The following is a 16,344-nucleotide window of genomic DNA, read 5'->3' on the forward strand; positions in this document are numbered from 1 at the left end:
GTCAGCTCAGGGGGCGCCCGCACCAGTCTGGAAGAAGTTCAGAGACCCCGGACAAAAGACAGTGGCAGCATTTCCATTGCACTGGGGGCTGGAGGTCTCTCAGGCTGAGATTGTAATGAACTCACCAGATGTACCAGACCATTTAAAAACAGTGAGCTTCCCTGAGCTACCGTGAGTGGTACTTGCTTTCTTATACAACTACAGGTCTGTCCACCCACTGATGCTGCCATCAGTACCCGGTGGTTTTTCTCTATGTTGCTTTGAAAGACAGCCTGAGGGGCACCTAGCTGGATCGGGGTTGGGGTGTGTGTGTGTTGATGTGCTCTGATCTAAAATGTAGTCCGCCTTTGTTCAAAACAGACTTTAAAGAAACTAACCCATTAAGCTTAGCACCTAACCTTGACAAGAACAACAATAAAGGAAAACAGGGCTGTGATTAGTGAAATGAGGAGGAAAGTATTTATTACTGGACAGCTAGAATGAGCACAAATTTAGTTCTGAGTTTCCTGGCAGGAAAGCAGGTACATGTGAGATTATGTACTTATCATTGCATGATAAAAGAAAACAACAAAATTTATCTGAAAAGGTAAATATCTTCCTAGCAGACAATTCCAAGATGAATTTAATTCATAGGATCTTCTGTTAGAGACACTAGATAACATAATGAAGGGTGTCTTCAACTGACATAGACGTATTCAAGTAGATACTTTAAATACTATAAAGGATGAAGATATAATAGGCGGTGAAGAATCCGCCTGCAGTGCAGGAGACACAGGAGACGCAGGTTTGATCCCTGAGTCAGGAAGATCCCCTGGAGAAGGAAATGGCCACCCACTCCAGTGTTCTTGCCTGGGAAACCCCGTGGACAGAGGAGCCTGGCGGCCTACAGTCCAAAGGGTCACAGAGTCAGACGTGACTGAGCAACTCAACACACACGTGAAGATAAGATGTGAAGCAGGAGGAGCCCGCGTGCCTGGCTTTCTGCAGAGCCGTCTTAGCCAGCCTCACAGCGAGGTGCCGGGCTGGCACATCCTCTGGAGCACATGCTGGTTGCTGGTTAAGGAAGGATGCTCATGGGAACGAGGCAGGCTTGACATTCTGTGTTGAGATTTAGGGGCCCAGACTCCTGGAGGAGGGGTGACTCCACCTCTGCACGGAGTTGGGCTTTTGGGGAGGGGGTATTTGCCAGCAGGGCAAGCTTTCATCTGAGCTTTCAGTGTGCTCACACTTTAGATGCGTACCAGGACCCCAGAGCATCGAAGAAGCTATGTTGAATCAAGTGTTTTTAATAGGAAGGTGGCATCACATGCCGTGAGGGACCAGGCAGGAAATAAGGGGGCCAGGCAGTGGGTGTTGTGTGCCCAGACCCGCTTGAGTCAGGGCTGGGACTGGTGACATCAGAGCAAATGCCAACAGGGCCACAAGGCCACAGGGCCCCCTCAGCTCAGCCTGGCCCGGGGTATCAGGGGCAAACACGGGCCCAGGGTGGCCAGAGTGGAGGCAGTCTGGGCTGTTTCAAGAGAGGCTGGAAATCTTGATTTTAAACAATGTTTGATGAATTAGAGTATAGGCTCAGAAAATACATTTTACAATCATTTTGCAGGCCAAACCCAATATATCTATAATCTAGTTTCATATATGATTAGGGCTTTATTTATTTTATTTTTTCATTAAATGGAGTACTCAAGTAATTGATTTATGGGATTGCTTACATTTGTCTAATCTCTTTTTGGCATTCCTGAGATATAATTGACATGTAACCTGTGAGGTTAAGGTGTAGGTGTACAACATGATGATTTGATACACTTCTATATTGCAATATGGTTACCCCCCTGGTGTTATCTAATACCTCCCTCCCATCACACAAGCACCATTTCTTTTTCTGTGGTGAGAACATTTAAGATCTGCTCTCTTAGCAACTTTCAAGTATATACATCTGGTCATCTTTAAAAGAGGAGCAGCACAAATATTAAGAGTATTCATTGAATTACTATGTGCCATGCACTACTTTGCCAACAAAGGTCCGTCTAGTCAAGGCTGTGGTTTTTCCAGTGGTCATGTATGGATGTGAGAGTTGGACTGTGAAGAAAGCTGAGGACCGAAGAATTGATGCTTTTGAACTGTGGTATTGGAGAAGATCATTGAGAGTCCCTTGAACTCCAAGGAGATCCAACCAGTCCATTCCTAAAGGAAATCAGTCCCAAATATTCATTGAAAGGACTGATGCTGAAGCTGAAACTCCAGTACTTTGGCCACCTCATGCGAAGAGTTGACTCATTGGAAAAGACTCTGATGCTGGGAGGGATTGGGGGCAGGAGGAGAAAGGGACGACCGAGGATGAGATGGCTGGATGGCATCACGGACTTGATGGACATGAGTCTGAGTGAACTCCGGGAGTTGGTGATGGACAGGGAGGCCTGGCGTGCTGCAATTCATGGGGTCGCAAAGAGTCGGACACGACTGAGTGACTGAGCTAACTAATGCATCGTGCCGAGGGCTGTGCATGTGCGAACTCGCTTAATCTTCACAAAGCTCTTCAAGGTAGGAACCATCAGCCATTGTCCCCACCACCATCATCGTCATTGTCTCTGCTTTGTTGGCGTGGGTGCACTCAAGGTTAAGGAGCATAAATAACTTGTCCCAGGGCCCACAGTGAGCAGTGGAGCCCAAACGCAGGGCAGGCAGTCTGACTCGGAGAGTGTCCTCTGCCAGCCCAAAACCCAGTGCTGCCAGTGCAACATTTTTTCCTGAGTGTGGAAAGCAGGCATCATTTTGGATCCCCACAGCACCTTGTCTAATGACAGGAAAGAGCGAAAGCTGGAAGCACAGAGGGACACATCTGTCCCCCCATCCCCGTCCCCTTTCTCCCTTCCTCATTGTCATCACTCAGATGTGAACTGTAAGGAGAGTCCTACTGAAATTTACAGTCTGGGTGTGGAAGGCAGGGCGGGAGGGGGCCGCTGAATTTTTTAATGATACGGCGACCACCGAGACTCAAGATGCAAGTGGAAACAAACCTTCCTGGTTTGCCTTAGTTTAAGGGAACATATTTCCCCATCCTTTCTAGACCAAGAGAGGTAATCAGCCTCCAGTTGTAACCAGTCTGAATATTGGTTCATGTAATGAAGATACAGCCTTTAATAGTTTGTGCAGATACATTAATACAGTATTATGCTGATTTGTTTAGTATCCCAGTATTTTCGGTAACTATTAATATCATTAGACATGAGTGTAATTTTTTGTTAGTAAAGACCTTTACTCAGAGACCGAGTCTAAAATACTACATCATTCTTTTTTTTTTTTTAATTTGTGATTAAATCAATGATAGCTATTTGGCAGAGGCTCGAAATGATCCCTGTTAACTTGTTTTTAATGGCATTTGATTTATATGTGTGTTCAAACCTCCAACACATGCGTGCATGGATGTGTACTAATTGTGGCCATATGCATTTAAACATAGTATAATTTGGGGGAAATGAAGCATAAAATGTGAAAAATGTATAATTATTAAAGGGTTGAAATGATTGTTTTTGACTCCTTCCAGAGCCGAGATGTTATGTGATAGAGCTTTGATTGTTTTTCATTACAGATGAAGTTCCTGGATAGATTTGGTGATCAGTTTTTTTAACTTTCCTAATTAATTGTAAAATTCTTCCCTCAAATAGACATAAGTGGATGAACACATTGGTTTGCCTATTAATATTTGCTCTTCCTTTGAACTCATGCTATATCCTCCCAAGTAGGAAGCAGGTGGACCCCCCAGAACAAGGTCAAAGCCCCTGGATGAATCAGTGAGAGAACTTCAGCTGCTTTTCCTCTTTTTCTAAGCTAAGTTTGACTCAGTGGACATGAGTTTGAGCAAACTCAGGGAGAAAGTGAAGGGCAGGGAAGCATAGCCTGCTGCACTTCTTGGGGTCACAAAGAGCCGGACATGACTTAGCGACTGAACAACAGCAAGTTTATAAAGAACACACCAGTTTCTGGTATCCATGGCATGACTTGTTCAACTTTGAATGTATTTGCATGTTTAGGTGCAGTAGTTCTGTGCAGTGCATACAGTAAACGACTCATGATTTTATTTCAGACAATCCATGGACACAAGGGACCAATCACCGCAGTGGCCTTTGCCCCGGATGGACGGTATCTTGCCACCTACTCGAACACGGACAGCCACATTTCTTTCTGGCAGGTGAGCGTCGGTGCTGCAGGGTCTTGATGTCTGCCGCATGGTCCACTTTTGCTGGGGGAGGCTCCCTGCTGACCTGCCCACCAAGGCCTCCTCGTGCTGGCCCTCCCTTCAACAAATATCGAGTGTTTATTGCTTGCTGATGATGGGCCAGCTGCCGGCACGCGGGCTCTACTGAGCACACAGTTGGCAGCCCAGAAGGAGGTGGGGTCTGCTCTCACACAGCTTTCAGTCTAAGGGAAGTGAAGTGAAGTGGAGTGAAGTCGCTCAGTCGTGTCCGACTCTTTGCGACCCCATAGACTGCAGCCTGCCAGGCTCCTCTGTCCGTGGGATTTTCCAGGCAACAGTACTGGAGTGGATTGCCATTTCCTTCTCCAGTCAGTCTAAGGGAGACACAAGTAAATAAGCAGCTACAGTCCTGGGGGAACCTGGGAGTGAGGTTGCAGGCTGGCTTCACAGAGGCAGTACCACCTGAGCTGAGGCACGGTGATGCTGAGGAAGGGCCAGGTATTCAGGCAAGGAGGGGTGGGTGTTTGGGGAGAAGGAGGCGCCTTTAAAGCTAAGTAACAGGCCTGGAAGGATTCGGGGTGGAGCAGTGGAGACCTCTGCTCAGGCTGTTAATTTACACAAGGCATTCAGACAACAGGGCACAGGGTTTAAGGCAGAAGCAGCCTCGCAAGAACTTCATGCTGTTTGTATTATCCCATTCTCATTTGTGTTCTGAATGTCACGCATGCTCTTCATTCCCAAGCCATTAAAACATTTTCAAAAATCTGAGTACCATTGACTGGCAGTACACGAAGATACCTCTGTTTAATGATGATTAAAATGAATATTAATTAATTCAAGGAACTGAGCTTTATAGTAGAACTTGTTTCATCCTCAGTGATTAGTCTCCATCCCATCTTCCTTTTAAGTATCTTACTCCTGATAATTACAAAAAAATTAAACATTACCAACCCCGCCCCCAAGTTAACTTAAAACTTTGTTGCCTATCCTAGGATGCAAGTATGTTTTATGAGATGCAGTGCATCACTTTAAACGCTTAAAAAAAAAAATTAAACAAATAAAAGTTTAAATAAGACTTCACAACTTGAGGATGGTTTTTAAAAAATCAATAGCTAATAAAATGTAAAACAGATACAATAAATTGCTCAATTAACAGCATGCCGTTAAAGCATGACAACTACCAAACCTGTCTTGAGCTTTTCCTACTCTTCATCGAATTTAGTTTTCCAGTTTATTTTCTCATTATCCTTTCCTCCAGAATATATCTCCAGCATATTAATTGGCTCCTGTTAAACTCTTTTTCTTAGAGATGTCACCCAGTCTTCGTTTTTCGCATTGGGTAACCGCAGGACTCATATTTATTTTAGTGAAATCCCACAGCGAGTCCATAAACTGAACTCTCGCAACGGTGGTTCTTCAGACGGTGTCCCTGCAATTGCTCCTTTCTGCTAACACTGGTTTCTGTGACATCAACTGTACTTTGACGCCCTTGATAGACATTTCCCCTTGTTTCCCGTTCTCTTGAATTCTGGAGGCGCATTCTTGTGAAACTCCCTCCATCTGGCGCATAGCTGGTGTAGAAGCACTGGGTGCTCGGCTAAGCCTTGGGGGCCTGGAACCAAGCAGTCACCGGTCCCTGCTTCCTCAGGGCTTTGTGTTTGCTCTGTGCTTTCTTCCTGGGAATAAACAAAAACAGATCTCCATTTTGTTGTTCAATTTTTCTTGCTGCTAAGAAAACATAATTCCTTATATACATGCATACACGCTGTTGCTTCAGTTGTGTCTAACTCTTTAGAACCCCATGGACTATAGCCCTTTAGGCTCCTCTGTCCATGGAATTTTCCAGGCAAGAATACTAGAATGGGTTGCCATGCGCTTTTCCAAGGAGTCTTCCTGACCCAGGGATCGAACTTGCCTCTCTTGCATAGGCAGGTAGGTTCTTCGTGGCTAGCACAGCCTGGAAGCCCAATTCCTCATATAATACCTCCTAAATTTACCAGATGTGAAACTTTCCCCAGTATTTTCCTGAATGTCTAAGTGGTAAACCTTTTCCCCCTTATCTAGATCTTCAGGGTTCTGTCTGGATATGTTCATGCCTTTCTTAAATATTTTTCTGTTTTTATCAGAGTTGCTGCCTAGCTCATTGATGGAATTACGGTCAGCATGTACCTCACGCCTGGAGATCAAGATCATTCCATAGATGCTATCTCTTTGAAATAACCTCTTTGCTCTATCCAGTTCAGCTTGTGCTGTTGCCCCTGGACTTCACCAGATGCACTTCACCCTGGGAGTCTGTGTGGCTCTGCCCTCAGGGGGCCCGGCTCCTTGCCTTTGTCCAGACGTCTTCTCCCTAGGCCACCCTGTGTTACTTGCAGGGATGGGTGTTCAGCAGACAGAGCGCCCAGGCAACTCAGGCAACACCACATCTTTCTTACCTCCAGTCCCAATGTCAGAATTTAAAACACAGACCATTTCTTCCCTACTTAAATCATACCCAGCTTGGTCCTAAAACGTAGGAGAAGACACAGAAGCGTCATTTCACCTTTCTCAAGAAAATACAATAAAACCTCTTCCAGGAGCATAGCAGGGTTTTTATTTGAATAAAAGAGAGTCAAGAAAGCAGTGTTGGATCTACCGCGCTGCACCCAAATGGACTTGGCTGATTTATTTAGACGCATATTGTTTAGGTCTAGTGATGTATGATAATACTTCTATATTGTTCCAGTAAATGTACTGCAATATATTTTGAAAACTTAATGAAGCCTTATTAATACAGTGCCTTACAAAAGCCATCAGCTATTAAAATCTCTTCTGAGAAATGAGTGTTAATGAGAAATACTAGTTGGGTAATTGCTCAAGTGAGACTTAGTAAGAGGTTTGGATGCAGCATTACTTACACTGAGAGTAGCATTAAAGCCCTTCCTGTTTTGATGAATTACATCTGTTTCTGTGTCTATGTGTTCAGAAAACAATCTTCTCAGAACTGGTTTTGTGAAGCATTATTTTTAAAGGGAAAGGAAACGCCACAGTTGCCGTTTAGTTACTTTACACACTCAGCTGCTGAATGATGTAATCTGGCAATCTTTCAAACCCTTCGATTCTCCAACAACATATTCCTACTATTTGAATATTGCACTTCAGTGTATCCATTGATATTTGAGCCAGGAGAGCTTTGTAATGAACTATAACCACAAATCTCTCACCTAAATTTTACCACCACCCTCCAACAAGTAAGTATCCTTTTCCAGAGATGCTAATAATAAATGAGATGTGTAGGACTTGGATTTGTTCTTCATTTATTCCATCCTACATCCGTTCCAAACTACTGTTCAGCCATTTGAAATGGATGATGAAAATCTATAGTCACTAACATAAAAAGATTGCCCTCGACATTTTGTTGAATGAAAAAAGCCGATTGTCCAGCTGCCTTTTATTTATTCTTATTTTTAAAAAATTTTGGCTGCACGGTATATGGGATCCTAGTTCCCTGACTAGGGATCGAACCCACACTGGAGAGAAATCTTAACCACAGGACCACCAGGAAATCCCTCCAACTGCCTTTTAATATGAGCTGGTTTATGTAAAATTCCTGAAACCTATTTCTCCTTCTGTGGACATACACTTCCAGACCTAGAAAGAGATTTACCAAAATGTTAATGATTATCTCTGGAAAGTGACATTTCAGGAGATCTTTGCTTTCTTTTTTATACTTCTCTTTATGATTTGAATTGTTCATGATGAGGATTTATTTTCTTGGAAGTGAAGAAAAAAGCTAAGGTGACCAAATATAATTCCATGGAGTTTTCATTCATTCAAGACTCAGGTTGCCTTCACTTTAGCATAATTTGTAGGCAGTCTCTGGCCAAGAAAATGTTAGTATTGAATAACAAAGCGACTGGTTGTTTTGGTGATGGTTCTTTTATGGAATTATTGGAAAATTCATACCCACCCTCACTACTCCAGGTTCCTCTCTTATTTGCAGAGATCATAGGGAAAGGATGGGCCGAAGAGCAACAAATCACAGTTAACACGAGAATATTTATCTTTCCAGCTGTTTCCTACCGTCACCATTATGTACCCTGCAGAGATTCATGGAGCCCTGTTCTGAGGCAGGAAGGCTGTTCAGTTCAGTTCAGTCACTAAGTCATGTCCGACTCTTTTTGACCCCATGAATCGCAGCACGCCAGGCCTCCCTGTCTATCACCAACTCCCGGAGTTCACTCAGACTCACATCCATCAAGTCGGTGATGCCATCCAGCCATCTCATCCTCTGTCGTCCCCTTCTCCTCCTACCCCCAATCCCTCCCAGCATCAGAGTCTTTTCCAGTGAGTCAACTCTTCACATAAGGTGGCCAAAGTATTGGAGTTTCAGCTTTAGCATCGTTCCTTCCAAAGAACACCCAAGACTGATCTCCTTTAGGATGGACTGGTTGGATCTCCTTGCAGTCCAAGGGACTCTCAAGAGTCTTCTCCAACACCACAGTTCAAAGCATCAATTCTTCACCAGTCAGCTTTCTTCACTGCCCAACTCTCACATCCGTACATGACCACTGGAAAAATCATAGCCTTGACTAGATGGACCTTTGTTGGCAAAATAATGTCTCTGCTTTTGAATATGCTATCTAGGTTGGTCATAACTTTCCTTCCAAGGAGTAAGCGTCTTTTAATTTCATGGCTGCAGTCACCATCTGCAGTGATTTTGGAGCCCCCCAAAAAAAACAAATCTGACACTGTTTCCACTGTTTCCCCATCTATTTCCCATGAAGTGATGGGACCAGATGCCATGATCTTCATTTTCTGAATGTTGAGCTTTAAGCCAACTTTTTCACTCTCCTCTTTCACTTTCATCAAGAGGCTTTTTAGTTCTTCTTCACTTTCTGCCATAAGGGTGGTGTCATATGCATATCTGAGGTTCTTGATATTTCTCCCGGCAATCTTGATTCCAGCCTGTGCTTCCTCCAGCCCAGCATTTCTCATGATGTACTCTGCATGTAAGTTACATAAGCAGGGTGACAATATACAGCCTTGTACTTCTTTTCCTATTTGGAACCAGTCTGTTGTTCCATGTCCAGTACTAACTGTTGCTTCCTGACCTGCATACAGGTTTGTCAAGAGGCAGGTCAAGTGGTCTGGTATTCCCATCTCTTTCAGAATTTTCCACAGTTAATTATTGTGATCCACACAGTCAAAGGCTTTGGCATAGTCAATAAAGCAGAAGTAGATGTTTTTCTGGAACTCTCTTGCTTTTTTGATGATCCAGCGGATGTTGGCAATTTGATCTCTGGTTCCTCTGCCTTTTCTAAAACCAGCTTGAACATCTGGAAGTTCACGGTTCATGTATTGCTGAAGCCTGGCTTGGAGAATTTTGAGCATTACTTTACTAGCATGTGAGATGAGTGCAATTGTGCGGTAGTTTGAGCATTCTTTGGCATTGCCTTTCTTTGGGACTGGAATGAAAACTGACCTTTTCCAGTCCTGTGGCCACTGCTGAGTTTTCCAAATTTGCTGGCATATTGAGTGTGGCACTTTCACAGCATCATCTTTCAGGATTTGAAAGAGCTCAACTGGAATGCCATCACCTCCACTAGCTTTGTTTGTAGTGTAGTGATGCTTTCTAAGGCCCACTTGACTTCACATTCCAGGATGTCTGGCTCTAGGTGAGTGATCACACCATCATGAGTATCTGGGTCATGAAGATCTTTTTTGTACAGTTCTGTGTATTCTTGCCACCTCTTCTTAATATCTTCTGCTTCTGTTAGGTCCATACCATTTCTGTCCTTTATCGAGCCCATCTTTGCATGAAATGTTCCCTTGGTATCTCTAATTTTCTTGAAGAGATCTCTAGTCTTTCCCATTCTGTTGTTTTCGTCTATTTCTCTGCATTGATCACTGAGGAAGGCTTTCTTATCTCTGCTTGTTATTCTTTGGAACTCTGCATTCAGATGCTTGTATCTTTCCTTTTCTCCTTTGGTTTTTGCTTCTTTTCTTTTCACAGCTATTTGTAAGCCCTCCCCAGACAGCCATTTTGGTTTTTTGCATTTCTTTTCCATGAGGATGGTCTTGATCCCTGTCTCCTGTACAATGTCACGAACCTCTGTCCATAGTCCATCAGGCACTCTATCTATCAGATCTAGTCCCTTTAATCTATTTCTCACTTGCACTGTATAATCAAGGGATTTGACTTAGGTCATACCTGAATGGTCTAATGGTTTTCCCTACTTTCTTCAATTTAAGTCTGAATTTGGCAATAAGGAGTTCATGATCTGAGCCACAGTCAGCTCGCGGTCTTGTTTTTCCTGACTGTATAGAGCTTCTCCATATTTGGCTGCAAAGAATATAATCAGTCTGATTTCAGTGTTGACCATCTGGTGATGTCCATGTGTAGAGTCCTCTCTTGTGTTGTTGGAAGAGGGTGTTTGCTAGGAGCAGTGCATTCTCTTGGGAAAACTCTTATTAGCCTTTGCCCTGCCTCATTCCATATTCCAAGGCCAAATTTGCCTGTTACTCCAGGTGTTTCCTGACTACCTACTTTTGCATTCCAGTCCCCTATAATGAAAAGGACATCTTTTTTGGGTGTTAGTTCTAAAAGGTCTTCTAGATCTTCACAGAACCATTAAACTTCAGCTGCTTCAGCATTACTGGTTGGGGCATAGGCTTGGATTACTGTGATATTGAATGGTTTGCCTTGGAAACTAACAAAGATCATTCTGTTATTTTTGAGATTGCATCCAAGTACTGCATTTCGGACTCTTTTGTTGACCTTTGGGAAGGCTGTTAGACCCTACCAAAGGCATCCACCAATCATTTGAAGGACAGCTCAACTTTTAAAAAGGAGAACCCAGATATAATCATGGGATTTTGGGGGAAAATCTTTCCATCTGTCACATTCCAATAAGATATTCTCTTCTTGTCCCCTTTTGCCTTCAACCTATTTCTTGTCCATGGCTAAAGCTAAAGGAAGGAATTAAAAAATAAGGCTGTGTCTGAGCCTATTGGATGCCCCTAGCATTTTGAGTCACAAGCAGAAATCAAGCCTCCTACACATTTTCATAGAAAATCCATAAAGAAAGAAAAATACTTTGTAGTTATTTATCAACTGAGAAATTATTTAAAAAAAAAAAAAAAAAGCACAGTATGCCTGTTGATGCCAGTTCATTTTAACCGGCGGTTTTTGGGATAATTTGGATCTGTTCTGTAAGAGAAGTAAATGATGATGGTCTGTTACTCTTTGTACCTGTGAGAACTAGCAAATCAAGCTCACCATCATTATTTGTATTTAAACTATTTGGGAATCTCCAGAAAGCAATAAAGCCCTGGTTTTTATCTTTAATGGAGTTTCTAGGAAAGGGAGAGAAGAACACAAGGAAAGAGCCCCTTAGAAGATGGCCAGAAGGTACTGCCTTGGCTTGAAATGTTAACTGTCCTTTAACAGAAAGAGTTAATGATAATCATACATTTGGTTTTAAAATGTGACCTCGTACACTAGTGATTTTTTTTCACCTCTGTGTTGTGTTTGGCACTATTATTAATGCAGGAAAATCAGTAACATTAGTCATCTTAAAAGGGTTATTACTCAAGATGATTTAAATTGTGAAAATGTCAGTGGAGCCTGCACGCGTCCTGCCAGAGATGGTGTGATTTACACCCCCTGACACCATCCTGCTGCTGGGAAGGGCTGGGGCGAGGAACGGCTTCTGTTCGGCAGTGACCCAAACACAGGGCAACAGCCCACCTTCCGTGTCCCAGGAGCTGCCCAGGTTCCCAGGCCAGCCCTCCATCCACACTGGGGCATCGTCTGCATGCTCCCCACAAAGCCGAGCACCACCCAGGTGGAGATGCTGCTGGAGAGAAGAACTAGGCACACAAGTCAGTGCAAAGAAAAATACTATTTCCAAAACCACCTTCCTGACCTGACCGTCAATGTGCTTGCCACGTGACTCATGTATCAGTAGCACAAAAGCTGAATACTGAAAAAATGTTAAGTACTATTTAGAAGCTAAAGGTTTCATCAGATTCAGTCACTCAGATGTCAGTTCACTTAGATAACTGCCATTCAGCGTTCAGCACTGTGACCTGAATGCACAGTTGTTCATGAGCCTTAATTTCCACATTTTCCATTTATGTGAATGGATGAAGAGAACCTCAAATTCCAGTTAGAGCCAGAAAAGCCGCCCCAAAAAAGGCAGAAATCACCAACTGATGGAACACACCCTGCAAATGAAGTATTAGAGTGTGCTCTTTTTTAGCAGCAGAGCAGTGGGCCCCACATGCAGTGTTGAGAGGTGGTTGATTCTTGCTTTTTCCTTCAAAATAAACTAGAGCTTTCCAGAAACTGAACGTGCTTAAAGCAGGTGAGGAGGGAAGGTGTGGTGGGAGTGGAGCTGGGAAAGGGGTTGAGTTTTGAGTTTCCATCTGGCTCACCTATTACTCTGCTGCTTAAGTTCACTTCATTTTCCCCAACTAAGTCCCCAGACTTGTCTTCAGGGCTCATTCTTCAGGGGGTGCAGGGAGCACTGTTACTAAAGAACCAGAAAAGCCTGCCATTTGAAATACCCGCAGTTTCCAAGTACTGTCTGATTGAACCATTTTATTAAAATGTATCGCTTAGCTCCCTTCATAAACGTGGTTGGGGGGTAGGGGGGAGTCTTCCCTGGAGGTCCAGTGGTTAAGACTCAGCACTTGCAGTGCAAGCCGAATGGGTTCCATCCCTGGAGGGGGAACTAAGATCATACATGCTGCGCAGCCAGAAAAAAGGGGACAACCCTGCCACAGCAGGTAGTGACATTAAAAAAGAAAAAAAAGGTGGACGGCTTTCCTGCTGCCCAGTTCTACCCAGCAGGTAAAATTTCTCTGGATTTATGCTTTTTCTGTAACAGCATCAGAACAATTTCAAATAACACTGGAAGGAGCCCTTCAGAGGTTGAGAATCAAGCCTTATGTGAACCTGAATCCGGTGATGGAGAAGGTGACCGCAGGGCTGTGTCCCTTGGACCCCTCTCCATGGCGGGGAAGGGGAACCGGCCCTTTCGGTGACTCGCTTTCCCCCGTCCCTGTGTCCCCCCAGATGAACACGTCCCTGCTGGGGAGCATCGGCATGCTGAACTCGGCACCCCAGCTGCGCTGCATCAAGACCTACCAGGTGCCCCCGGTGCAGCCCGCCTCCCCCGGCTCACACAACGCCCTGCGGCTGGCCCGGCTCATCTGGACCTCGAACCGCAATGTCATCCTCATGGCGCACGACGGCAAGGAGCACCGCTTCATGGTCTAGCGCTGCGGCCCTCGAGCTCCATCTCCCAGGTCTCCAAGCCCAGAGCCCCCCTCCCTCGGCGCCCGCCCCCACCCCGCGCCAGGGTCATCGGGGGCAGCGGGGTCTGTGTCCTCCCGCCTCCACCCCTGCACCGGGAGGGGCGGCTGGCGGTCCTGTTGCTCGGTGCGCCGGGAGCCCGAAAATCAATAATCGCTGTGATTGCACTGCCAGCGCAGATCAGCAGTTTCCGAGCGCTGAACCCCACCTCCGAACGTGGTGGGGACCTGGTCGTTCTGACACTGGGTTTTATAGTCGCGTGGCAGTCCTAATCATTGACACTATTTTCCTTTGGATTTCCTAAAAGATGCTATCGTTTACCAGAAGGATTCTGTGTTTACACGATCTCTCTTTTTTTTTCCCTTTCTGGGAGATTGCTTGGAAATTACTCAATTCAATTTCCTAGGGTTTAGCCACTACCTTGTTTAGTAACAACTAACCAATTGGAGATTAATGAGAAAATACACACACACACGCACAGATTTTCATGGAGAATAGTTTCCTGGACACCCAGCCTTCCAAAATGCTCATATCCTGCTCAAATGATGCTATATTTAGTAGTTAAAAATCAAGATCATCACTACTGAAGATCTAGTTAATATAATCATCCAGTCACTAGAACTAATCTCTGAAATGGACTTTTGTAATAAAGATCCAAGTTTGGAAGCATAGCATACGCCTGAAAAGAAGATTCTTGTGTCTATAGCTACAGATCTTTTTAAGAAGGAGCTTACCCCTTCCTTCTAGAAACTTCACAGATCTGCAGTTCCCATATGTCAGCTAGCATTTAATAGTTACAGTTCAGCCTTCAAACCACTACTGACCAGTTAAAGGAAAGCCAAGACAATATTTCTTTTAAACAAGTGTCCTAGAAAATCATTAACTATGGCACAGGCATTCGGTCACCCTCAGTGTCTGCGGGGCATCAGTTCTAGGACCCCCGAGGATACCAAAGCCCACATGTACTCAAGTCCCTGGTATAAAATGGCAGAGTACACGAAGGGCCGGCTGTATATACACCTGTGGGGGGCTCAGTCAATCTGAACAAGCCCTGCCGTGAGGGTGTTCATCACACTTCTAAGTAAACTTTAACTAGGGCACTGTCCTCTCCTTCTGTCAGATTATGCTGGTTCTTTGCTCATAGTCATGGGGAAAAAAATCCATAAAATAATATTTTGGATGACTTGCTCCTAACAACCTTGATCTGTATATAGTTGGGAGTTTGGCTGGTTGGTTGTTGATTCGTTGGTTAATCAGGCAAAATGGTTTATTAAATACAAAAATAGAAAATGATTTATTAAATTCAGAAAAAAAATATGAAGTTTACAAAGAAACCAAAAGTGGTAAAGGGAGCATCTAATTAAAAAAAACCTAGGTTGACAGAGTTCTTATAATACACAAAAGAGTATGATCACAGTCCAGGAACAAATACAGCTGTTACTTTATTGAAACAGATTTCTAAAGAACACGTTAGGAAATCAAGTCCACTAGAACAACTCTTTCATAGTGATGAGAAGTATGTCATGTCTGTTGATGGCAAACCCACTCTATACCTTGGTTTTAGACTTTAGGTGTTCTTCAAAAATGAATTCCTGCCACATGCATGTACATTGTATTTATAGAGATCATATATGTAGCTTCCCGGGAAGAAACTAAGAACTATACACCGTAGACTTGGTTTGGTGAGCGAGCTGTTGTGTCCGATATAGACAGAAAACCTGAGGAGAACACAGAGGGGCTCCCATTTTTCCAGTGGTTTCCCGAGTCTTCAGTGCAAGTACCCGGCACATGTTTACCTTATGAACTGAAATGAAGATTAATTTATTCTAGACTACAAAGCTGCTTTGGAATGATAAAGTACAGGTATACTTTAGAGATTTTTTTTTTTTTTTTGAAAAACAAAATGTTCACTGCGTCAAGAGGAAGGTGTGAGACTTGTGGGCAGGCCACCCCCAAAGAACAGACCGCACACCCCACAGAAGTTTAGAAGAAAGCTGTGAGGACCTGGGCAGTGGGGCTCAGCCAGCCACACATCCCGGCTGCAGAGACAACCGTGATCGTTGGCGAGCAGAACATGACCGTCGTAGGACGCCGAGGTGGACAGTATCTGCTGGTTAGACAGTCACCTCTAACTGCTACACTAACATTTGCATTCTTGCCCCACAAATCTCTCCTTGACTCTTTGAACAACCACAGCTACAAACTTCATCACAGCTCAGACCTCTCAGCACTGAGGTCAACTTTCTGTTGTCATCACAGCGTACGCTTTTGGTGTCTTACTGATTTTGATTTTGTTGGCGCTGTACTTGGACCTGTCCTTGTAAACGTAGAGACGTCTGTGTGGCTTCATTGGTAAGTCCAAGCTCAGGATGCCGTGTCGTGACACCTGTATGAAAACGTGATGATCGAACTCGCTGCATCCAGCACATGAAGTGAAACGTCTGCCTCTCGAGATGCCTCTTGATGACGCCACTTGACAGATTCCAAATGTGCTGACTGTCCCTGTGTACATATGTGTGTTAAAATAAAACTGAACTGTACTGAAGGTGGTTTTTCTCATTAAAAACGTGCATTCTTTTTAAGCATTCTCCATTGAGATCTCCCCCCACCCCCACCTTTGGTATTAAAGTAAGCCTTCTATTTCTGTTTGGCTATTCATTTCCCTGGAAAACCAGCTTCCAGAAAGGTGAACCTGTCTACAGAGGAGGCCAGAGCACGGAGGAGTCCTCCAGGACTGTGGAAGTGACAACCAAACTCTCCTACCAAGACTCCACGGCGCCCTCTGTGGCTTGGGCAAGGGAATTGCATGCACGTTGCTTTATCTCCACCCTAAATTGCTCCTAAA

General features: G+C 44.2%; 1 protein-coding gene across 8 annotated transcripts in view; it reads left to right on the forward strand.

The window, feature by feature from the left end:
- WDR7 (WD repeat domain 7) overlaps nt 1-16,044 on the forward strand; it is a 355,172-nt gene extending 339,128 nt beyond the window's left edge. For 6 of the 8 annotated variants that reach the window (XM_060405554.1, XM_060405555.1, XM_060405557.1 and 3 more), the window contains 2 exons: nt 4,085-4,189; nt 13,260-16,044. In XM_060405554.1, the coding sequence (XP_060261537.1) occupies nt 4,085-4,189; nt 13,260-13,463 (309 nt within the window). In that variant the 3' untranslated portion in view covers nt 13,464-16,044. Of the gene's footprint in view, nt 1-4,084; nt 4,190-6,321; nt 11,271-13,259 lie in introns of those variants that run through there. The other 2 variants (XM_060405558.1, XM_060405559.1) reach the window with 1 other exon arrangement.
- Nucleotides 16,045-16,344: the final 300 nt, after the last annotated feature.

Source organism: Ovis aries, chromosome 23 (genome assembly GCF_016772045.2).
Source record: "Ovis aries strain OAR_USU_Benz2616 breed Rambouillet chromosome 23, ARS-UI_Ramb_v3.0, whole genome shotgun sequence".
Classification (NCBI taxonomy): domain Eukaryota; kingdom Metazoa; phylum Chordata; class Mammalia; order Artiodactyla; family Bovidae; genus Ovis; species Ovis aries.